This window comes from Impatiens glandulifera, chromosome 4, assembly GCF_907164915.1.
Source record: "Impatiens glandulifera chromosome 4, dImpGla2.1, whole genome shotgun sequence".
Taxonomy (NCBI): Eukaryota; Viridiplantae; Streptophyta; class Magnoliopsida; order Ericales; family Balsaminaceae; genus Impatiens; species Impatiens glandulifera.
This window is the reverse complement of record NC_061865.1, coordinates 37,553,051-37,578,455: the sequence shown is the minus strand read 5'-3', so window position 1 is coordinate 37,578,455 and position 25,405 is coordinate 37,553,051. Positions and strand designations below refer to the sequence as shown.

The window sequence follows — 25,405 nt, the reverse complement described above, 5'->3', positions numbered from 1 at the left end:
TTTTTATTTGTAGGATATATTGTGTTTTCATGCTATTTACTTCTTGACAAAAGTGAGTAATTCTTTTCATTCTTAATTAGTGTTATTGTTTTTTAGATTGGTTTCAATAATGATAAGATGACATGAAGATGGGGAAATCACAATGGAATATGATTGAACCAAATGATTTGGTTAATAGATTTTGGTTTGGATGTTGTTTGGTGTATCTTCCTTAAGGAGGAGCAGTTTGAAAATGAAGGGAACTAATCAGAGCAAGTTTGCTTATAGTATTTTAGTATATAAATTTGTCTTTTAGTTTAATTGATTTTTAAATTATTTGATCATTATTAAAACTTTTATTATCTAGTTAATATTTTTATAGTTGACTATGATGTAATTTTATAAGATAATATTGTAAAAAAAAATATAATTCTTTTGTTATTATTTAAAATGTCATTTAATGAGATAGTAGTAGAAAATGAAGTTCTAAATGTCCTTCTTATATTAATTATGTAATTTGAAAAAAATTAAAAAAATAAAATTAAAAATAAAATATAAAATAAAATTATTAAAACTTAAATAAACTTTTAGCAATGCTTAAATTAGTGTTACCGACACTTAATTAAGCGTTGTTATAACTTGCGCCCACCATACTTCTGGCGACGCATGAATAAGTGTCGGTGATATTTTTTGCGACGCTTTTAAGGGTTGGAAGAAGTCTTTTTAAGCGTCACTAATAGTCATTTTTGTTGTAGTGTCAGTAAATCACATCATAGGTCTTTACTACGGTTTACATGAAAGTGTAAATGATTTTATATGAAAATATAAATTGTTTTACATAAATGAGTAAATGGTTTTACATGAAAATTAACTGCATATATTACTGTTTTCAACCATTTTAGGTCGTATTTCTTGTACATAATTCAGGTTTCAAGCATTATAAGTCATATTTGAACATTAAACCAAACATTATAAATTATTTTAACAAGTTTTATATTCATCTTTTATTTTTTTAAGCACTTTAGAAAATTGCATTACATCTCTTTTATAATGCTTTATATGAATATGCAAATGGTTTTACATTAAGGTGTAAATGATTTTTACATGACAATTACCTGCATATATTTTAGTTTTCAAAGATTTCAAGTAGTATTTCCTATATTTATTTCAATTTTCAAGCATTATAAGTCGTTTTTGAACATTAAACCAAGCATTATAAATGATTTTAACTTAATCCGTTTTTACAAACATTTCAAGTAGTATTTTTTTAATGATTAGAGCAATTTTTAACCTAATCTGCATTTTACAAATCAACTTGTTCATAAATTTGTTAATATAAATTCAACATAAGCATTATAAGTCAAATTATAAACTTGTTCATATAAATTAACTTCAATATTAATTTGTGTTTTCAAGAAAATCAACTACAATATTAAAAGTAAGCAAATATGTACATTATGTACTTTAAATGAGTTACCTCCTAGTTTTATATGTCTTTTCTGATTTCTTCGTCGATTCAGTAAATTGAACGATTAGTTTCTTTGAATCCTGATTATGAAATGAGAGATAAACGTAAAACTTTAAAACAAATAAGAAATAAAACGTATATCTAGAAAAACTGAAATGAGAAATAAAGATGGGTTTAGAAACCCTTTTCTTACCATTTTGGATGCATAAGACTAGAACTTCAGAAACCCTTTTCTGAAATATTTGATATCCAACAATCGAAAGAGCAACCGGAAGAGGAGATACTTTAAACGCAAGTAGAGAGAATTTAGAAGAGAAAATAGCATTTATGATTTGAAGAAGAAGAGACGCGAAAGGGAAGAGAAAATAAACAGACACGACAAATGATCATCGTAATTTCAAGAAAGTTTTGAAACTTAAGAAAGAGAGAGAAAATCTCTGGAGATACGATCAGCATTATCGACACGGTTGGTACATCACAATCGACGGAACGATCAGCACTGTTGGCATAACACAATCGACGGCACGATCGTCACGAACGACACGATACGCTAAGTAAGTGTCGATATCCCTAAATCTCTCCGAATTTCGTTGGTAGCTTTTTCTGGATGCTTATTTCTTGATTGTGAGCGTCAGTGTGTTCTCTAATCTATGGTGTTCTCAAAGTTTGCTTTTGAAACGATTTTGTCGCTAAATATTTAGGGTTTCTGAATTGCCATATTTATGCATTTATTCTACTTTATTATTTGTCATCTTCTTCATCGATGGGGAAAAAGAAGAGTAATAAAGATAAGAAAGTCAAAGAGTTTGTTATGGAAGGTCTCAAGGAGATTACTGAAGAAGTCATTCAAGAAAAACATGACAAAAGCAACGAAAAATCAAATGTTGTGGAAAATTCTAAAGAAAATAATACAGGAAAGCAAGGGAAGAAGACTTTTGAAGAAATGAATGTAGGAAAGCAAGGAAAGAATGAAGGAGTCTGAAAGGTTGGTTACAATGAAAGAGCAATTTGTTTGGCCTCAAAAACTAAATCACCAAGCTTCTGATGCATTCTAAAAAAGGAAAAATTGTTCTTAATAAGGAGAAAGTCCAGCATATAACAATTCAACTCAATATTCATTATTTTAAGGACTAGAATTTGATGAAGAAAGAAGATTATGAAGAGATAGTAAATTGGTTAGTGGCTATAATGAGGGAGTTGATGAAGGCCTCTAAATCGAAGACATATACTATCAGGAGTAACTCTACATAGAAAGTAAATGAGGTATGGAATAAAAATACAGGAAAGAAAGCTGAAGACCATGCCTACAAAGGGAAAATCTTCTTGGGGGATGTTAAAACAAAAGTTGAGGTACTTAATTCTCCTTTTGAATTTAAACTTCCCAATGAAGTAGAAGAAAAGTGCATAAAGGAATGGGAAAATGTGGTGGTAGAGAATTATATTGGAAAAAACAGAGTATCATTTTCAATCATTAAAGAAGATTTAATGAAATGGTGGAAGGAAAATAGGCTGGAGAAGATCTCTACAAATATTCATGATCTCTACTTTCTTCAATTTAAGAATGGGTCAAATCTGGATGACATTCTGAATAATGGGCATACATATATTAGATCCAACTGTATGAAGTTAGAAAGATGGTCTGAAGATTTGAACATGTTAAGTAAACCTAAGGAGACAACACAAATATGGTTTAAGCTTTGGAATATCCCTGCACACATGTACAAAGCAGAAGCCATTAGTCATTTTGTAGGGTTATTGGGAAAACCATTATACATGGACCATATAACAGAAGGAGGAGAACATTTATCCTTTGCTAGAATTAGCATAGAGGTAAATCCTCGTAGCACATTGCCGAATAATATGACAGTGGTCGACATGATAGAAAAATTTAATGTCATGGGAATCACTTATGAATGGAGACCAGACGGTGTGCATTTTACAATACTTTCCAGCATGCCAGCACGAAATATGCTCAAGCTATGGAAGAGGAGTGGAAGATACTGAAAGGCCAGGAAGCAAAAAATCAGGAAAAGAAAAAGGGGAGTCTTAAAGTAAAGAGCAAAATGTGGAGGAAGAGAAAGAATTAGAAACCAATGAGGACTTTGAAAATGAAGAAAGAAAGGAAATTGAAGAAAAGATATTAAGGGGAGTTTTGTTGAAGAAGAGAATAAAGTTAGCAATGAAACAGAGAATGAAGAAGATAAATGAAGTTGATTCTGAAACAAGTCAAAATGTAATATAGGAACCATAGAGGAGGATACTCAGAATAATCAAGCTAAAGTAGATGTTACCAAGGTTGTTGCAGAGGATATCATAGATGAAGCTGAAGGAAGCAAATACAATAATTATGAGACTGATCTAGAAATTCAAGTTGAGAACAACAAGGTGAAGAGCCTAAAAATCCTGAAAAATAATTCTTTTTATTAAATCAGAACGGGTTCATATAAAGAAAGAAATAAAAATGAGAATATGCAGTATTTATCAAACTCTTCAGTTCATCCCCCTTTCATTGCAAGAGGAAGGGGAAGAGGAAGGACTAGGGGAAGAGGAAGACAATATGTTGATACAACAGGTTGGTATGGAAATAAAAATCATAATTGGGATAATTAGGATTTGATACAATTTATAATCTTTGTTTGTAATCTTTGTTTATATTTTTGATTACTACTAATCATTTTCTTTAAGGTCGTTTGATTGTTATCCTTAAATCATAGCTAAGGTTTGTCTACCTTTGATTTTTGACCCTCCCACTTTTAAAATTTTAATGAAATGGTTTTAACTGTTTCATAGCTATATGAAACATAGCTATATTTATGATGTATTTTCAATAATTTTATTTATTTAATTTAATTTGAACTTATTAATATGCTTATTAAGATGCATGATAGCATTAAAACATAGTTTGGACATAATTATTATGTTAAATTCTAATCATTTGAAATTCTAAATTTATAATTTTGTCTCAAAGAAATTAGTAAGTCAAGGATGGCTATCTCGATGATTCAGGACTGGAGAAACCATCCAGAGTCTGAGATGCAAACGCTGGCCGAGCGAACAACTTATGCAATTGCATAATCCAACTTTTCATAGTTTCGCAATTTTTTTAGCATATAATATTATTAAATATATATTTTAAAATCTCTATATAATATTCTATTTTTTCATAATATGTTATTTTTTTTCTCTATATTATATATAATATAATAATATATTAATTTTTTATATTATATAATATATAATATAATAATATACTAACTAAATTTTTCTCTTTCTATATTATATAATATTTATATAATTATATTATAATTTATAAATGTTTTGTTTTTATTTTTTATATCCAATTGCATACGATGAAATATAAAATGTTGCATGAAAAGACCAATGACTAAAAAATATTAAATGAATTAGTGATGATTTCAAATAAAAAAAAGTGTTTTGAATAGTTAGAGATAATGACTTAATTAAAAAAATTGCTTTTAAATTGTGAGAGTATTTCGTTGAATCTAACTAGTGATAAATTATTGTTGTATATTTTTATTTTTATTTTGCTTATAAATTATTATATTAATATTTTTTATATATATTTTATATAGTAATTAATATTGTTATATATTTTATTTGTATATATAATTTATTTTTGATAAAATTTATAATTACTATATTTATTTTAATTTAGTGAGTCACAATTTTTTTTAATTTGTATCGGTCAAATTCTCACATGGCTCTAGCCCTGTGCATACAAAGTCATTTCTCTTAAAAATTGGAACTACTATATTCATTTTTAGTCGGGAAATGATTGGACTTCTCTATCCAAAATCAAATAATATCCACGTCATCTTGATTGAAATCTATCATTTTATTTGGGGTTTGCTTCTCTTGGAATGAATAGACTTTCATTTTAAAAAATCTTTTTGACAATTTACCAAAGAAAGTGGATTGCATGGACCAATTTGACATCCACTCGCATTTTTCAACTATGAAATCTAGGTTCAAATATGTTTTCCAAATAATATATATTTTTGTGCTTGGGAGTTGGGACCACTTGAATGCCCCAAATAACATGTGCATTCAAATTCTTTGGATCCAAAAATAATGCAACATCTTCAGATCTTGTTTCCAATTATTTTTCTATCAATAAATGCATATCCTGAACTAACACAAAGCTTGTCTATTAGATGTTCCTTTCCAACCAAGCTTATCCATTGTGCAAAGTTGACTAATATGTAATGTATTCACTCTTCAAAGAATAATCTTAACTGTGTCAAACATTGCTTTGATCTTCAAGTAGCCATTGCCATCAATGAATAGTTAAATACTTTGTTGATAACTTTGATTTTAACATTTTTTAAGATTAATTTGATTCAATTTATAAGTGTGAATAAACTACTATTAATACAGTAATTTAAGTTGATATAGTAATTTTTGAGAATAATCATCCCCTATAAATAAAATCAAATATATTGAGCGTTATCGAAAGCTAGTTTGATTCGGCTTATAAGCACGAATAAAATAGTATTACTTAAGTTGTTACAGTAGTTTTAGCTAATAATTGTTGTGTATAAATAAAATCATATATCTAAGTATTTAACGAATAAACGGAATAATGTAGATCAAATAAAAATAATTAGTTGGAACGATAAAGTGGATCAAACAATAATCAGTTCAGCTTAATATTATTAGATGTATCTAAATTTAATGAATAAGTTAAGTTAAATGGTCAATAAGTTTAATAAATAGTCCCTGAGCTTATTTTTGGATTTTTTGAAAATATTATTAATAGATAAATTAATTTATTTAAATTAATAAAATATTCTTATAGAACATATATGTTCATCCAAACTCTAATGAGACATAATTTTAATTATTTTTCTCGTTAATCATTTTATTCAATTTATTAATATAATATTATTTATTTAAAAAATAAATATTTTAATATTATATATTAATATTCTTCAAGAACTTTTTACCAAAATAAAATACATCTTTTTTCAAAAATTCAAAATCAATAATAATTTTGATTTATTATATAATAAACTCAAAGCCATACTACATATAGTTTAGTATTTAATTCCGAAAATAAATGTGATGGGAAGAGGTTTGATTATAGATCATTTAAAATATTTGAAAATAATTTAAATAATACTATGAAATGAAGAACTAAATTAGTCCTTTTTTTATTATATAAATTATGGCCATTAGATACTGGATATTCTAAAAATCATTAGTGTGTGGGTCATAACTGTGAGCATCTTTTAATATTTAATTTTTTTATATTGTTTTTTACTGACAAAATTAAGAGTCGCCATTTATGTATTGGTATAGATCACATTGATGGTAGTGAAATTATTTATTAATTTAACAATCAAACTCAAATAATTGGTTATTTAACTCTTTTTACCTTCGAAAATCAAACAATTGCTTCATAGAAAAGTTGGCTACCGACATTTAGTGGCATAATTTTATGCTGGTCTTAATAAAAAAAAATGTTATTTTGCGATATACATTCAACTGACTCTAATCTTTCTATTTATTGATAAAGTAATTAGAAATTAATTTAGTCAAATATCTATTAATTATTTTTGGCTATTAATTGTTTAACTATTAGTTAGCCTAGAATTTAGTTGATAAGTTAAAGTATAATTAAAATAAATACTGATAATTAATATTTCATAATTAAGAATATACAATCAAAAAATTCATTCAAATAAATTATTTATCTCTATCTATCAATTATTTATTTCAAATTTGGTATAGAGCAATAAAGGGGAGACTCCCGATTCTAACTAAATCAATGAAAGACAATGTTATGATCAGTGTCAATTATAGAGAGGAGATCTGAAAATAGTTGACAACTTAAAATACTTTCAATTCGATTTTGATCATGTTAGAGATTAAGAATATGTTTCTATTCTTTACAAATCTTTGCAAGCTCTTGAACGACTTCAAGTGCGAAAATGCTTGCTCGATTTGAACCTATAGATAAATGATTGAACGATGCGGAAAATAAATAACACACGAAGTTTTATGGATGTTCGGAGATAAAACTCCCACGTCACCCCTTCTTCTGTTTCCATAAGGTTTTTCACTAAAAGGCTTTGATTTGTATAGACTCTACACAAACCCAATAAGATATACAAAATTTAACAACTGCATGTTTCTGAACTTCTAATTATCACTCTCTTGAACAGACAAACCCTGTTCAACTTACAATACTGAAATTTCACAAAGAAAGAACAGTAGGTAAATTACATAATAAACTTAGATCTCACAGCACTCTAGTAGTTCGTAATTCGTGTAATTGTTCAGACAGACGGAGAAAACCGAAAGATTCGTCGTTATACTCTGATCGCCTTTTATACCGAAGTCTCAGCAACGGTCGAATCTTCCTTTTGGATACGTGTCATATTTCCGTTGAACATACGCTAGGTGTACGGGAACGTACATAAGAATATAAATGTTGGATCGTGGCGTACTAGATTATATTGGAGAATATTCATTGGAATGTGGTGTACGGGATAGTACAAGACGTGGGCTGGTAGAATATTTGATTATGTGGTAGATAAGCAGTTATAGCATTCTAAGATGTCTTGGCAGACGACTGATAATGAACACTGATGATTGCAAAGGTGTTGAGCTATGTAGATAAGCGAACGCTTCTTCAGACGGATGCTGAAACAAATCATCTACTCGTGCACTTCTTCAGACTATACGTCTGATGAAGTTAGATGTCTGCTCATGCACTTCTTCAGACTACATGTCTGATGAAGTTAGACGTTTATTCGCGCACTTCTTCAGACTACACGTCTGATGAAGTTAGACGTCTACTCGTGCACTTCTTCAGACTACACGTCTGATGAAGTTAGACGTCTACTCGCGCACTTCTTTAGACTACACGTCTGATAAATTTAGACATTTGTTCGTGCACTTCTTTAGACTACACATCTGATGCATTTAGACGTCTTCTTGCACCCTTCTTCATACTACACGTCTAATGAAGTTAGACGTCTATTCCTGCACTTCTTCAGACTACACATCTGATGATGTTAGACGTATGCTCGTGCACTTCTTCATCTACACGTCTGATGAAGTTAGACGTCTGCTCACACACTTTTTTAGACTGTACGTCTGATGAAGTTAGACGTCTACTCGCGCACTTCTTCAGACTACACGTCTAATGAAGTTAGATGAATGCTTGCGCTTGCTAAGACATCACGTCTAAAAGAATGAGGACATCTTCAGACGTACCTACGCAAAGAAAATTTACCCAACTTAGTTTTGTTCAGACCACATCATTAAAACTATGTCGTATTGAATTAAACTTATTCACCTAAGTTTATTAAAATGTTTTTCCTTAACTAATTATTTCTCTTTTAATTAGTTTTCTTTTTCTTTATTTAACTTAATCTAATAATTTCCCCTTTTTTGATGATGTTAAAACTAAGTTAAAATTGAGTTAAAACAATAGATTAAAATGTAACCAATATATTTATATAAATATGAAAAACATAAGATATACAAAATTTAAGATTCCCTCCATTTTAATTCTTGAATTTTCAGCCTTGGATACCTCTTTCGTCGAACATAATTTGTTGCATACGACTTCCTCCTCTTAGTTCTCCTCTTGTACTTCCTCCACCGCGACCACCTCCACGACCACCTCCTCTATCTTGTTGAAATCCACCTCGACCACCTTGGGCATGCTTTCTCTTGGAACGGGTGTTAGGAGAACTAGTTCCCCCTCGATCACTACTTTCCCCCTTTTTAACATTATCAGGGTCAACAACAGCAAGGGCATCGTCTTTAGAAGCTTCGGCAACCGCATATTCTTCAGTCTGGAAGCGCTGAGCAATCACATCAGCAACTTCAATTTGCTTCGATTCCATAGCCTTGAGAGATTTGGACATTTCCACAAACTGGAGGGTGATAATTTCTATTGAATAACTTGTCTCACTATATTTCTAAAAGTTTTTATTGATCAGAAGGGCTTGCATCTTGCGCATCTGGGTTCGGAGCATCACCACTTCGTGTGTGGTCTTAGATAAGTCTTTGTTAGTACTACCTTGCACCGAGGCTAAGTTGGCAGTCGCTGAGGAGTTCGCGGTAGATTGCTTCTCAAGATTTTCCAGCCTATCAGATATAGAGTGGATGCTCTACTGCATCGGAGCAAGATCTTCCAAAATGAAATTGTGGAAATTCATCTTTCCTGGAGAATCCTCCTCAGAAGAAGAGTGGGAAGAAGAAATAATGTGGGAACCAGCTCGAACAGAGCGAATTGGATCATGATGAAAACTTACTTGAATAGACCGCTCTGGTTCCTTTTTAGGAGAAGATACTCAAGGCACATTGACCATTGCCCGAGACTCACCATCTTCACCTTCAATTTCATAGCGCAAATCTCTAACAAAATCCAATAATTCTTTAGAACGAAAAGATTTCCCAGATTGGGACTTATTGGATTTTGAAGGATAGGGTTGATTGGACTTTGGGGAGGCAGACTTCTTTTCTTCAAACGCTTGCGCGTTTGATGAGATCACCACGGAGACCTTGGATGCCTCCTCAGATGGAGAGGAAGAAGACTGAGAAGTGTTTGCTTTAGACGCCTTCTTGGAGATAGGGGCCGACAACTGCTCAGCTACTTTGGAGGGTTCTCCCCCAGCAGACGGAGTAGACGAAGGTTGCTGCATAGACGCAGTTGGAGAAAGCTCCTTCTCAATAGAAGGGATTGTCTGTTGCACTTCAGATGGGTGGAGCATCTGCTCAATAGAGTGAAAAGCATAGAATTGCAACTAGACGACTTCTATTGCTCGTTGATGTGAAGAGTCGCTTGCTCTTCAACCATCGAGAGTAGTTTCTTAGTAGTAGATTTGGAATGCGGCTCACCTTGAGTGAACGAAATCTCATCAATGAAGGACATCTGCTCAGCCTCATCTAAACAGTTCAGCTCTACTCGATATGCCTTGTCCCGAAGTTCATTAGTTCTAGACGACTCACTTCCATTGACAAAATGGAGAGTTGTGGAATAGTAGGATTCCATGAGTAGTTGAAGACAATTGAGAACATCCCCATCTGTTCTTGTCGTTCTGTCCAAAGGGTTAAAATTGTCTTCCCTTTGGTAAAAGATGGGGGTAGAGAGCGCGCCTTATAGTAGTTGCTGCAACGAGCTCTCTCCTCTTGAGAGTTTCATTGACGTCTTAGGTGTGGGTCCAAGAAAGGACCAATTTCTCCATCTTCAACAACTCCTTCCACTGTTTCGCCACATTAGCACATGTGATAACATCACTAAACTTTGCGTGGAGCCTTGTGCATAGCCATTTATCGAACGGATCCATTCTTTCTGAGACAACAAGCTCCACCTCCCCAAGAATGATGTCGATTGTCTAATTCACTTCAGACAAGAGTTCAGGAATGTAGTTAGCCTTGTATTTTTCCTTCCTTGCAACATCAGTAGGCTTGGGATCAGAAACAGGCTCTCTGATGGCGATGACTTGAGAACCTCGAACCACTCTTAGAATAGTGAATGGAGAGGCAGTCTTAGGAAACGCATCTGCTAGAAAAGCTACAGCATGACCAACCGCCATCTGAACAGGCGTAGGAACACCATCTTGACCAACAACTTCAACAGCCATTGGTGCGACAGGGAAGACAACAATGTTTCCCCTATCTCTTTTCAACATATGGTCCAACTGTCTCAGCAGTTGGTTCGGCAGCTTTTTCCACAGCGGTAACAACAATACTATGACTAGTTGACTCAACAACTGGTGATTTGGTTTATTCCTCAACAGTGGGAACAATAGGCACTTCGGCTAGAGAAGGAGTTTGTGTTACCTTAGAGGATGTCTGACCGGAAGGAATAACATTCGTCTGACCAATAGGATCGAAAGACGCCGGTTCTTCAGATGGATTCACATTAGATGTCTCAACTAGCACTTTGGCTAGAGGAGAAAGAGGGGCAACAAAGAGAGGAATGACAGTAATAGGAGTTTCCTCCAATCTAGCCTTCTTTGGAATGGAGTCAACCTCTTGGTTTCTCCAACAAAAGCCCTCTTTTGACTGGTGGAACTTGCTGCAGATTCCACCGTCGACATCTTTCTTTTCTTGGTAGGATACGACTGGAGGGCATAGGACGCTTGGATAGAGTGGTCGACTGACCACTCGTCTGTTGGGTAGAGGACTTAGACTTGGATTCCTTGACAATCTTCATCCGCACAATATTGTTTCCAACAGTGCTGGTTGTCATGATTGTGTTAGTGTTGATATTGGCACCTTTGCCCAAAGGCATCTTTAGATGTTCTAGAAACCAGCTGAGTTGAACTTAAAAATCCACACTCTTCTTGCTTGGCGCTAAAACTATCAGGAAAAGGGTAGAGAAAAGAATAGACGCCCATTTGATAGCCATCCCCTTCGTTATGGTCACCATTATTTCGAATCTTTCTTGGGTGTAGGCATCGAACTACCCTACATTCCCTTGAATAGATTTGACAATAATGTCGTTAAGAAGACAATACTAATATTTGAGGTACTTCTTCCCATTGATCGCGACTGGACCATCGACGTCTGAAAATAATGCTCGTATCTTTGAGATTTCCTCTACCGGAATCTCATCGGAGAACGTGTGGCCTTCCGTTGGAAGTCCAAGGATTTGGGCAAAAAGATCTTCAGATAAAAGGATTTCAGCACCCTTCATCATTGTTTCAATAGAGTCTCTGACAAGCTTCTCTGAATCGAAAAACTCACAAACCTCTGCGTCATGAAGGATTAACAGGCCGCCCAAAAACTTCCTGAGGCCGAAAGCCTCCAGAGATCTGAACATAGCCACCATCGTCGGCAGCCCTGATGCGTACACATAGTCAAAATCCATCTGCATGGTGTTTTGAGCCAAAGAAACAATTTTCTTAGACATCTTAGGGTTTAGAGAATAAACAATGAAGAAGAAATCTTGAATCTAGAGAGATGACAAAGAGGTATTTAGGGTTTTAGAAAATCTCAAGAAGGTATAAAAATATTTTAGGCGTGCAAGGCACCCTTTTATAACCTCTAATCAACACGTGTCAAGAGACGCCATTAAAATAAACATAAAAGTCATCATTAATATAAAATGTGTGGTATGTATAAGTCATATTTTTAACAATGATAGGCATGTGTCTTCAGGTTATTCGTTATTTGAAGATATTTATAAGATTTATCTAATCTCATAAATATTTTCCGTCCAAATATTTCAAAATATGACCATTTACTATCTAAAAGGGAAAGTAAAACGATAGAGCATTAATAAATAAGACAGATGTCTCACTCGTCTTAAGATGAGGCGTCTGACCAGCGCTTGTAAACAGACATCTATATGTGTTATCCGCATACATTGGGTTTAAGATAAGGAAGATGTCTGTTCGGAAGGCATCTACTGACTCATAGCAACAGGTGCGTAAGCAGACTTCTGCCTTACATTTAAACGTATGACTAAGCTTAAATTACAAGCTACTTAAGCATAACCCGTCTGATATAAAAAGTCTTCAAATGACTTATCTATTTAACACGATATGAGACATCTGTCTTAACATGTCTGTCCAGTCAACTTATCAACAAATTTCCTCCTCAATTTGTGCATACTTAATTAAATTAATTTAGATCTAAAAGACCCAAAAATTTCTAAAGTAAGAAAACTTAGTCTCTAGGAGTGGCTTCGTGCCACTTGTTGATCCGTTGGGACATATTCCAGCCGAATATGTTTCTGAGCCACATGATCCCGGATGAAGTGGTGTCTGATATTGATATGGTTCGTCCGAGAGTGAAATACCAGGTTGTATATGATCGCTATAGCACTAGTATTGTCACATAAGATCATAGACTTATCTACTTCAATGCCAATGTCTCTCCATTACTATTGGACCCACAACAATTGAGCATAGCAATTGCCCGCGGTAAGATATTCTGCGTTTGTTGTTGACGTGGCAATGGACTTCTACTTCTTGTTGAACCAAGACATCAAACGATCACCAATGAACTGACAAGTTCCATTGTTGCTCTTCCAATCGATCTTACAGCCTCCATAATCTGTATTAGAATAACTAATTAAATTGAAATTGGAATCCTTCGGATACCACGGTCCCATATTTTGAGTTCCCTTTAAATACTTCAAGTTATGCTTAACAACAATATAATGAGATTGTTTAGGGTTAGCCTAAAATCTCCCGTAGATGACGACAACAAATAGGATGTCTGGACGGTTGGCTGTTAGATAGAGCAAAGATCCTATGATTCCTTGATAAGCGGTGATTTTGACATACTGGCCGTCTTCATCCTTGTCCAGCGTGCTAGATGAATCCATGGTCGTTGAAGCAGCGGAGCAGCTCTCCATTCTGAACTTCTTCAACAGCTCCCTGGTGTACTTGGCCTGATTAATGAAGATTCTATCTTCAAGTTGACGAACTTGAAGACCTAGAAATAATGTCAACACACCCATCATGCTCATCTCAAATTTATCCTACATCAACTTAGAGAATATCTCACATAATTTGGGGTTAATTGACCCAAATATGATATTATCCACATAAATTTGAACACGCAGTATATGTAAATCCTTAACAAACCTAAACAATGTTTTATCTACTGTTCAATTGATAAAATCATGATCAAACAAGAACTTATCAAGGTTTCATACCAAGCTCTAGGAGATTGCTTAAGACCATATAAAGCTTTTAACTACTTTGAAAACAAGATTAGGTAGAGAATGATTTCGAAAGCCTGGAGGTTGTTCAATATACACATCATCATTTAATAAACCATTTAAAAATGCACTTTTAACATCCATTTGATAAATTTTGAACTTTTTAAAAGCTGCATAAGCTAGGAAGATTCTTATAGCTTCAAATCCAGCCACAAGGGCGAATGATTCCTCAAAGTCAATTCCTTCCTCCTGTCGATAGTCTTGAGCTACCAATCGAGCTTTATTTCTCACAACTAAGCCATCTTCACTTAGCTTGTTTCGAAAAACCCATCTGGTTCCAATAACTGATTGATCATTCGGTCTTGGAATCAGATGCCACACTTTATTTCTTTCAAATTGATTAAGCTCCTCTTGCATAGCATTGATCCAATCTGAATCAAGCAATGCTTCATCAATTTTCTTAGGCTTAATTTGAGAAATAAAGGCAGAGTTTACAAATTCATCCATTAATTAGTGTTTGTTCTAAGAGGAGTATTAGGATTAACAATTATTAATTCGGGTGGATGATTTATGTTCCATTTGAAGTTCGGTCCTAAAGGGTCAGACGTCTGTTCAGCTGTCTTCTTACTTATAGCCTGGTCGTCTAGTTGAGAATCAACCTGATCAGTCGTATGATCAGATGTTCAATTTTTGTTTACCGGAACATCATCATCACTATCAAATTGAAGAGTATCTGCCTTCAACCTATTAGTAACTTCAATGATTTCGTTATAATTACTTTCAATAGATTCATCAAAGACGATATGAAGAGATTCTTCAACAGTTAGAGTTTGTTTATACACTCTATAAGCATTACTAACTGAAGAATAGCCTAACATAATTCCAGAATCCCATTATTATGAATAAAACACTTATATCCAAATATCCTAAAATATGAAATTTTAGGAGTTTTTCCATAAAAGATTTCGTAAGGTGTTTTATTAAAACGTTTATTAATCATTGACCTATTTTGAGTATAGCATGTTATGTTTATGACTTCTGCCCAAAGTCTTTGAGAGACACCCGAGTTAGCTAGTATATATCTTGTTGCTTCCTTTAGTGTCAAGTTCCTCCTTTTAGCAACACCATTTTGATGTGGAGTTCTAGCACTATACAACTCGTGTCTAATACCAGACTTCTCATGGAAGTAAGACAGAGTTCTGTTGTTGAACTCAGTTCCTCTCTCACTTCTTATCTCTATGATGCTTAAAGATTTTTCATTTTGAAGTCATCTAAGAATCTTTATCAAGTTTTCTACAATTTTATCCTTAGATTCCAAAAATATAACCCATGTAAATCTAGAATAATAATCTATAATGATAAATGTATATCTCATTCCCTCTAAACTGATGATTGGAATTGGACCAAACAAATTCATGTACAATAACTCCAGACACCTGTCGGATTGGATATTCCTTTTGTTTTTGAAAGTTGATCTGACATGTTTTCTCATCTGGCAAACAAGACAAATCTTATCTTTTGAAAACTCCAACTTAAGTATTCCATAAACTAAATCTTTTTAACCGATATTGTTGATGGTTAAATCTTTTATGACAAAGCCAGTTTTGATCATTCTTAGCTATCATACATAAATGATCTGACGTCTTATTTTTTCAGTTCATTTTGTAAGAATTTCCTACCCTGTTTCTTATCAGCATAGTGTTACCCTGCTGATCCTTAACAAGGCAAGCATGTTTTTGAAAATCAATAGTATAGTCATTGTCACACATCTAACTATTACTGATTAGGTTATAGCACAAGTTTTCTGCAAGCAACACATCTTTGATAGTGAGGTTACCATGCATAATCTTATCCTTACCCACGATTTTACCTTTATTGTTATCACCAAATGTGATCTTAGGCCCTTTGCACTTCGTTACTTCATTAGACAATCGTATGTCGTCGGTCATATGTCTGGAGCAACCACTGTCCAGATACTAGACGGACTCCTCCAGCCAGCTGTCCTTATGTACCTACAAATAAACATATTTATAGCTTTTGGTACCCATATTTACTTGGGTTCGTGGTTGATCAGTCCCTTAGGAATCCATATTTGGGTTATTTTGATGAATTTACCATTTTGTGTGGTTACTAAAGCAAAAGATTTTAGTTTGGTAGATTTCTTTCTTCCAGTTGTTGATTTTTTAACTTTAGAGGATGGTTTTTGTCGAAAACTTCTTGACTTTCTGTCAAGTTTTTGTTTGCCAGACTTGTTGGCTCACCTCTTCTTGGGTGTAAGCCAGCTTGAAGTTGGCTTCACATACTTAATTTCTTCCTTTAAAGTTAAATCATCACTGTTGTAATTAGTTCCATTTTTAGTTAAATGTCCATTGACAAAGCTTATAGTCTTAAACTCGCCTTTTACTAGGTTCAACTTTTTATTGGACTTATCTGAGTTACTATAGTCAAATCCTAAACTGGATCTGCATCTGGCAGGCCTCAGCTGATTGATCAGCTGTATGACTGTAACCCCAGACTTCGTCCAAAACTGACCACGTAAGAGTTTGGATCTTTTTTTTGAGCTTCTCATTCTCAGATGAGAGCTCAGTCATTTTCAAAACTTCTTGATCATTTTTTTGAGATGAAGGAGGGCTATCAGATTTGTTTTTCAAATTAAGTTCATTAAAAGAATTTGATAGCTTCTTGTACTCAATGACCATGTCATTAAGTGCAGTGGTTAAATCATTTTGTGTGAACTCGTCTAAGGAGAAGTCAAATACCTTAGAGTCGTCATCTGCCATAAAGCATTTGACTCCTTAATCATCACTGTCACATAAATAGATGTCGTATGAGTCACTCTCAGCCCACTTGCTGTTACTTTTGCTTTCCTCATTCAGGATAGATTTTTGTTCCTTATTTTTCTTCTTGTCATCCTTCTTTAACTTTCTGCATTCATCCTTGAAATGTCCTAGATTATCACATTTATAACACTTCAAGTTATCCTTGAACTCACTCTTATTATTATTATTATTTAAAGATCTTGAGTTAGAATGGGTCTTCTTCATGAATTTGCCGAATTTCTTCACGAAAAGAGCCATGGCATCGTTGCTGATCTGCTCAGCAGACTTCACAGCATTCACTGCAGGTGGCTCCACAATAATCACCAGCGCCTTGGTTGAGATGGATGATGTGGATGGATCCTCTTCATTCCTAAAGTTTATCTCAAACTCATAGGCCTTCAGATTGCAAACAGATCATGCAATTCCATCTTGTTGAGGTCTTTAGATTCCCTCATGTCCATCGTCTTTATATCCCATTCTCTGGGTTGAGCACACATGACTTTGATTGCAACCTCTCTATTGTTATATGTCTTGCTAAAGTGGAGAGTTCAACGATAATTCGACTGAGTCTTTCATCGAATTCAGTTATTTTCTCTCTGGGACGCATTTTGATGTTGTCGAATTGTTGTGTGGAAACTATGAGTTTGTTTTCTTTGGTTTGTTCATTGCCCTAACACAGCTGAATCAGCCTCTCCCAAATATCTTTGGCAGAGGTACATGATTTGATCTTGTTGAACATATTATTGTCCAACGTCTTTTAAAGAATGTCTTGGCCATATTGTCGAGGTTGTTCTTCCTCTTCTCTTCAGCGGTCCACTCAGAACTTGGTTTTTCCTCATCACAGGAGTACCATTAGATGTTGTGGTGGAGCTGTCCTTCATGATTTTCATTGCCATCAGTGATGACATACCACATGTCATCACCTAGGGATCATAGAATAGGAGAGACATGGTTTTGATATTTGATGATGTTTGAGAATACCACTTCTTGCATTCTTCTCTTCCAATGATCATAGTTTTCCTTCGTGAACATAGGAATCTTGCTAAAGAGAGACATGGTTTTGATATCTAATGATGTTTGAGAATAGAAAACTTGGCTCTGATACCACTTGTTAGGATTAGTGTCAACTATAGAGAGGGGGTCTGATAATAGTTGACAACTTAAGACACTTTCAATTCAATTTTAATCCTGTTAGAGATTAAGAATTAGTTTCTATTCTTAACAAATCTTCGCAAGCTCTTGAATGACTTAAGTGCGGAAATGCTTGCTCGATTTGAAGCGACAAATAATTGATTGAACAATGCAGAAAATAAATAACACACGTAGTTTTATGCATGTTCGGAGATAAAACTCTTACGTCACCCCTTCTTCTGTTTCTAATAGATTTTTCACTAGAATGCTTTAATTTGTAAAGACACTACACAAACTCAATTAGATATACAAGACTTAACAACTGCCTGTTTCTGAACTTCTAGCTAGCACTCTATTGAATTAGAATTTACAATACTAAAATTTCACACAGAAAGAACAGTAGGTGAATTACATAATAGACTTAGAGCTCACAGCACTTTAGCAGTTCGTAATTCATGTAATTGTTCAGACAAACGGAGAGAACTAAGAGATTCGTCGTTGTACTATGATCGCCTTTTATACTGAAGTATCTGCAACGGTCGAATCTTCCTATTGGATATGTGACAACTTTCCGTTGGACGTATGCCAGGTATACGGGAACGTACATTAGAATATAAACGTTGGATCATGGAGTACTAGATTGTACTGGAGAATATTCATAGGAACGTGGTGTATGGGATAGTACAAGACGTGCGCTGGAAGAATATTTGAGTACGTGGAAGATAAGAAGTTATAGCATGCTAAGATGTCTTGGCATACGACTGATAATGAACACTACTGATTGCAAAGCTGATGAGATGAGTGAATAAGCGGACGCTTCTTCAGACGGCTGCTGAAGCAAAGCATTTCTCGCGCACTTCTTCAAACTACACGTCTGATGAAGTTAGACGTCTGCTCGCGCACTTCTTCAGACTAAACGTATGATTGTCATTATTTCGCACATTTTGTGGATGATTTTAAACGTTTTACATGGATATATCCTTTAAAGAAAAATTCAAACGTTTTAAATACGTTAATCAACTTTCTTCGTTTCGTTGAAAACCTTCATAACCGTAAAATAAAAATGTTACAAATAGACTAGGGTGATGAATATAGAAATTTCAAATTATTAACATATCATAATTGTATTTTACATCATTTTTCTTATCCACATACAAGTGAGTAAAATGGTATTGTTGAATGTAAAATTCATCACATAACAGAAATTGATCAAACATTATTAGTTCATTCATCTATGCCACTATATTATTAAGTGAAGCATTTGAAATAACTAAATATCTCATAAATCGTCTTCCAACTCCAACTCTACATCAATAATCACCGTTCGAGATTTTATTCAACTCTCGACCTGATTACTCTTTTTTGAAGACTTTTGAGTATTCCTGTTATCTACCAACACAACCATATAATCAACAACACTAGATTTTCGTACTACATATTGTAGTTTTATTGGTTATAGTACATCTCACAAAGGTTATAAGTGTCACATCCTAAAAATACACTCATTCCGACCGAGAATCTTCGGTCCTGGATGAGACTTAGGACTGAGGATATTGGAACTCATGACCGAGTGGTCCGACCGAGGAAGATCAACTTTGAACAAATTCTAAATATAAGGCAAGAAACTATTATACACTTCTTTAGAAACCCTAAACCCTATTTATTCATGTATTTTATATAAATGATACATACTGTTTTCAAAACATGATTTCATTGTATGTCCATGATTTCTAAAAAATGATATTTTTATAGAAGGGTAATTGAATCAAAGTGGTAAAATATTGATGAAAGAATTGACGAATAAATACAGGAGGAGGGCTACCAAGATGAGACCTGGTTGTCTGATTCTAAAATAATGGTTGACGAATTGATGGATATGGATTCCTCCCTTTTAGGATCCAGCTCAAGGGATTAAGGTCAAAATATGTGCTCAAGATGTGACTGTACCTTCACTATTGATGATGTACTCTTAAAACCCCACATATGGATGCAATGTAGTTTAAATGTCTTTTATATATTCTTTTAAATGATTGATGGGTCTATCGACTCACTATGCTTGTGTGGTGTAGGTACCTAGCTACTAACAGGTGAAGGGAGACTTGGAGTGGTGAAGGTGCAGGAGATGCATATAGAAGGAAGGACTGATACTGTACAACTGTAGTTTTTGTAGGAACATGTAGTGAATGACCGACTTTTTATAGCATCATTTTGCTAAAAATGTTAAAAGGCACCACATAGCTTACGCATATGTGACTAAATAGGTTGGGTTCCACACCGTGCTATTCTAGATTAGAATTTAGGATTTTAGGGTGTCATAATAAATGTCTTCACATTCTATCTATATGAATTTTTATTTCTCGACATGTTACATTTTACAAGCTCACCTTTTCATTTAAAAATAATGACTTGGTACAATTGGCTGCACCGTTTAATGATGTTAAACTATCCCTTCTAACAACCATACTACATGTACCACCTCATAATAATTTGTCATGTTCACAATCTTCCTCTATTATTTCAACCACACCCGTGAACGCTACTAATTCAATAGTTTTCACTCCATAGATATTACATCTACTATCCCACCTCCACAATAAACTAATACAACAAATTCCGCGCCTACATGTTCTAATCATCATATGATCACTCGAAATAAATCACGTTTATGCATCTTTTTGCTCTCATTTATACTACTTACGTTCCACACTTACATGTTTTATGAATACTAATAAGGATTTGCAATGGCGATTTGCAATGAAACACGAATATAATGCTCTTATTCAAAATAAACATGGTCTTTAATCCCTCGTACATTGTCACACGATATTTTTTGTTGTAAATGAATTTTCAAACTCAAACACAAATCAGATGGGATAATTGATCGTTACAAAGCTCGTCTCGTGGCAAAAGGTTTAATCAACAACAATACATTGATTATGAAGAGACTTTTAGCTAGTGGTCAAACCTACAACTATTCACATTATTTTAACTTTGGCTATCTCTCATCATTGTTTAATACATCAACTCGATGTCAGCAATGCATTTCTACCTATTAATATCTTAAGAAGATTTCAAAAAATTCTTATCACTTAGTTTTCAATTTTTCGACAACTCTATGTATTCATATAACAGCAGAGTACAATGAATGTACATAAATAGTTATAACAAAGTTTCTCTTATTAGTATGAACAACTACTCTAGGAAGAATGTTTTTATGCGGTGCTAATAATTTAATAACTATATTTGTAGTTCTAGATTATTTTAGTTTATGTTTCTACTTATTATCTAGATATATTAATAATGAATACTAAGAACGAAGACCATGACTGATCTTAAAAGAAAAATAGCATGTTGTATCAATGAAAAATTCAAAGCATATTTTTTTCTTGCCAGATTAGTACAAAACCATGTTTCAAATGGAACAAAATGAATTCAATTGAGAATTTTTTCGGTGTCTCAAAGTTGTAATCTTCATATTAATTATTGTGATAACTTTTATAGGTTGCATACTACATTAGGGTTAGAAGAGTTTTGGAGGAGCTATAGTAATTACAAGCTTAGCTAACACCTGTAGTAGGAGATACCATAATAACATTGTTTTGGGGTGGTATCTCCGTGGACAATCCCACCTTAAATCATATTTTTAGTCTTCATCGTTTACTCTCCTTTACTTTAGTAGGTGTCAATATTTTTCATTTGGCCGCATTGCATCAATATAAATCAAATAATCTATTAGGGGTACATTTTGAGATGAATAAAATATCTTTTTACCCTTATTTTTATGTAAATGATCTAGTATTTGGTAGCTTTTTCTATAAACAGACTTCCTCGGGAGGGCTTGAGAAACTCTCTCCATGCAATTTATGATGATGCGCATAAGATTGTTTGGAATAATTATGTAAAATAAGATGTCTTGGATGAAATATCATCTATGACTATTACAAGTTGGAGGTCAATCTGAAAACGTGTCTTTACTTTGTTTGGACATCATATCGTGGACTACTTTTTGGGCTATGATGATGTTATTTTTGTAAATGTCTTTTCACAATGTGATGGATGAAATATTAATTCAAATTAGATGGACTCTAAATGATGTTATTGCATGGATTGAGATTATAAATTTTATCATTTTCATCCGTTAAATAATATTTAAGTACTTGATAAGTTTATATTAAATTTTCAAGTTGTAAATAGTTAGTTACTAGGATTTGATAATAAGTTATAAAATAGTCAAATGAATCAAAATTTACTCGTATTTTATATAGCGGACCCGCACTAATAAATATAATAAATCTAATATATTGGAGATATAATATAAAGATAATATATATGTAAGATATTATCACAATATGATAAATTGTGATAATATCGATATTATATTATATTAGTTTCCTTATAAGTCTAATTTAATGTGTATATAAGAGACATGCCTTATGTAATTAGAAATCATTGAACACAATCTTCTTCTATATTATGACATGGTATCAGAGCCAAAATTTTGTCATTGAGTACAAAATATAGTCTTTTGCTGCCTCCATCAATGGTTACTTTAATCCATTGATGGAGGGCTCAAATAAAACTCTACTACCTCTCTCTATTTCTTCTTTTTTCCTCCTCCTCTTCTCTATTCTCCTTTGTGTCGCCCACTACCTAATCTTTTTGGTCGTTCAGTTAATCATTTCCTATGTAGCCTCTGCTCCTTTCTGATATGGATTAACCAGCATAGCGACTTCCACAACCTCCACTCCTTCATTAAGATTTGGATCAACTATTGCTAGTTCTTCGCCATATCCTCCTTTTGGGATGGAAACTAGTGCATTGTCGTCTCCTTTTGGTGCATATACTTTCGGATCATTTGTGACCTTAGTAGCGCTTGGATCTTCATTTGTTGCTATTTTAACTAGTACACCTTCTTCGGCTTCGGCTGTTACACCATCATTGTTTGAAGTTTCTTCTGGTTCTTTTTGAAGAGTTTCGATTCAATCTTAGTATACATCGTTCACCTGCTTCGATTGCGGGGGTGTAATAAATATAATAAATCTAATATATTGAAGATATAATATAAAGATAAGATATTTATAAGATATTATCACAATATAATAAATTGTGATAATGTCGATATTATATTATATTATATTAGTTTTCTTCTAAATCTAATTTAATGTCTATATAAGAGACATGTCCTATGTAATTCAGAGATCAATGGATACAATCTCCTTCTATATTAGAACACGCACAACGGACTATTAGCTCAACGCTAGAGCGCACCCCTAATAATTGTGTCGTTGTGCCTGGAAGTGGGGGTTGTAAGCCACATGGATAGTTCAATGTGCTCATCAATGCCTAATCCCGAGATATAGATCATCAAGGTACATTAGAATGATGTACTCCTCCTAAGGAGGATAGATGGGGAGATTTAAGTGAGATCCAATGTAGATCCAAATTTCAGTTCGCTCGTGTGATCCGGACCGCTCTTAGGAAAGTAAATGATTGTTCTGATATATCATGAAAATTCTTTCGCAACTTCCGCCTAGACAGGCCGATGTTCTAACCAATTGAACTATAATCCTGGGAAAATAAGGATATAAAAAATTCTTATTTATTTTCCGTCTAGGTATTTCTGAAGAACAAGGGATTATATCATTTGATGGTGGATTCATAAATAGTTGGGTTGATCTGGATTTGAACTAGCTTAAACATATTGCCAACAAATTTATAATTCGTCCCCATTAACCGATCGGGCACCGACCCATGAAGAATTCATTTTAGGTTTATTGTTAATCCCTAATCAACTTCTTTTCGTAGTACCCTACCATGGGGAAGATGAATCCTCGTTGCCTCCTTGAAAAAATAGATGTCCTAAATCAGTAGACGATGGGGCATACTTGATCGACCGTCATATTATGATCATAGTATGAACAATTTTTCTAAGTATGGAGACTATAAGTAGCAAGAAGTTTCCAAATGTTTATAATTATGTTTTTACAATGAGGTTATTCAATTGTCACTGACTTAGAATAAATGTTCTCTTAAAAATAAAGAATTCATATACGAAAAAGACAAAATAATAGGTGAATATTTACCTACTCGGATATGTTTTTACAAAACAAGCCCCCATTCACGGATGTGGTATGACAAAGAAAAAGAGGCAGACTCACTCCTTAGAAAAGTCCACATAGTAAAGATAGCGCCTACCGAATGAGAGTTGACCAGACTTTAGGCAGCGATCAAAAAGCCCCCCTTTCCAATAATAGGATCAAGCTATCCCACTGAATATGTATCTCTCTTTTGTCTGTCTCTAAGAGAAATGCGCTAACTATGGATATGATGTCAAAAATAAACCAATTTTATATCACACTTCAATTCGAATTAGTAAAAACAATATCTCGGATTCCAAACATTTATGATCTGGATGTGAATGAGTTAAATTACTTATCCCTTAGTCTATTGAACCATCTCTCTAGAGATTGTGAAATATTTCCACATCTTACATCAAACAAGCAAGGGATTGTGTGAAAGCCATATAGTCACCTACCTTTGAGAGTTTGAAATGCGTGTTGCTTTAGAGTTGTGCTCATTCCCCTTCTTCTATAGTTTTAGAACCGGAATAAGGAACTTTGGAACGAGCTTTATGTGTCTGAGAGGACCATCAGCTAACAAAGAAGAAAGATTTGTATAGTAAATGAGTATATATAAATTGTTAAAGTGTTTGGTTTAATGAGGAAGATATTGTTTTACACTCCTTACTTTGCATTTTTTTAAAAATTCAAATTATCTAAATTTTTTATTAAAATAAAAATTAAACAAAATAAAAAAAATAAATTATTTTTACAATAAAATTTTTATTTTTTAAATAGGTTAACACACAACTTTGACCACCCTTATTTTCTACTTAAATTAAAACGTTGTTAGTATTAATCAAATTAATATGAAATCTTTGATTTATACCAAATTAATTTCATTTAAATTATTTTAATAATTTTATTCAAATTAAAAATTGGTATAACTTATTATTTGAATACAAAGTTCTAACCACAAATTGGGAATTCAAACTTTCAAAACAATTTTCAAACCTAAAAATTAATCTAGATAGTTTAAAGTTTCTATTCTCACTTGAAATTCAGGTCAGGCTAGCTTTTAATATTACAAAAAATAATGTTAATTTTTAATATTAAAAAATAGTTTTAATTTAAGAATCCAAATTATATTTTTCAAATAATCACTTATTGAACTATTTTTTTTACTAAATTCACGTTTTTGTTGTTTACAACTTTTATCCCACCGAAGTAATCAAATGTTAAAAGTCGGTTTAAGAGACCAAAAGATCACAAGTTCGATTCCATCTGA

The 25,405-nt window shown here is 33.3% G+C and overlaps 2 protein-coding genes across 2 annotated transcripts; both read right to left on the bottom strand.

Moving 5' to 3' along the window:
* Positions 1–9,000: 9,000 nt before the first annotated feature.
* Positions 9,001–9,351, bottom strand: LOC124935090 (H/ACA ribonucleoprotein complex subunit gar1-like). Its single transcript, XM_047475551.1, has one exon. The coding sequence runs from the start codon at positions 9,349–9,351 to the stop codon at positions 9,001–9,003; it is 351 nt and encodes a 116-aa protein (XP_047331507.1).
* Positions 9,352–13,622: 4,271 nt separating this feature from the next.
* On the bottom strand, positions 13,623–16,677 carry LOC124935089. The gene is made up of 3 exons (XM_047475550.1): positions 16,370–16,677; positions 14,807–14,852; positions 13,623–13,925 (listed from the first exon to the last, which is right to left on the bottom strand). The coding sequence occupies exons 1-3, from the start codon at positions 16,675–16,677 to the stop codon at positions 13,623–13,625; spliced, it is 657 nt and encodes a 218-aa protein (XP_047331506.1).
* Positions 16,678–25,405: the final 8,728 nt, after the last annotated feature.

Coding starts and splice junctions, on each gene's coding strand:
- LOC124935089 (XM_047475550.1), bottom strand. CDS start 16,677: ATGAGAAGCTCAAAAAAAAGATCCAAACTCTTACGTGGTCAGTTTTGG. Junction 14,853..16,369: donor TGGCTTACACCCAAGAAGAG/GTGAGCCAACAA, acceptor AGTTACTAATAG/GTTGAAGGCAGATACTCTTC. Junction 13,926..14,806: donor ATAGTGATGATGATGTTCCG/GTAAACAAAAAT, acceptor AAGTTGATGTAG/GATAAATTTGAGATGAGCAT.
- LOC124935090 (XM_047475551.1), bottom strand. CDS start 9,351: ATGTCCAAATCTCTCAAGGCTATGGAATCGAAGCAAATTGAAGTTGCT.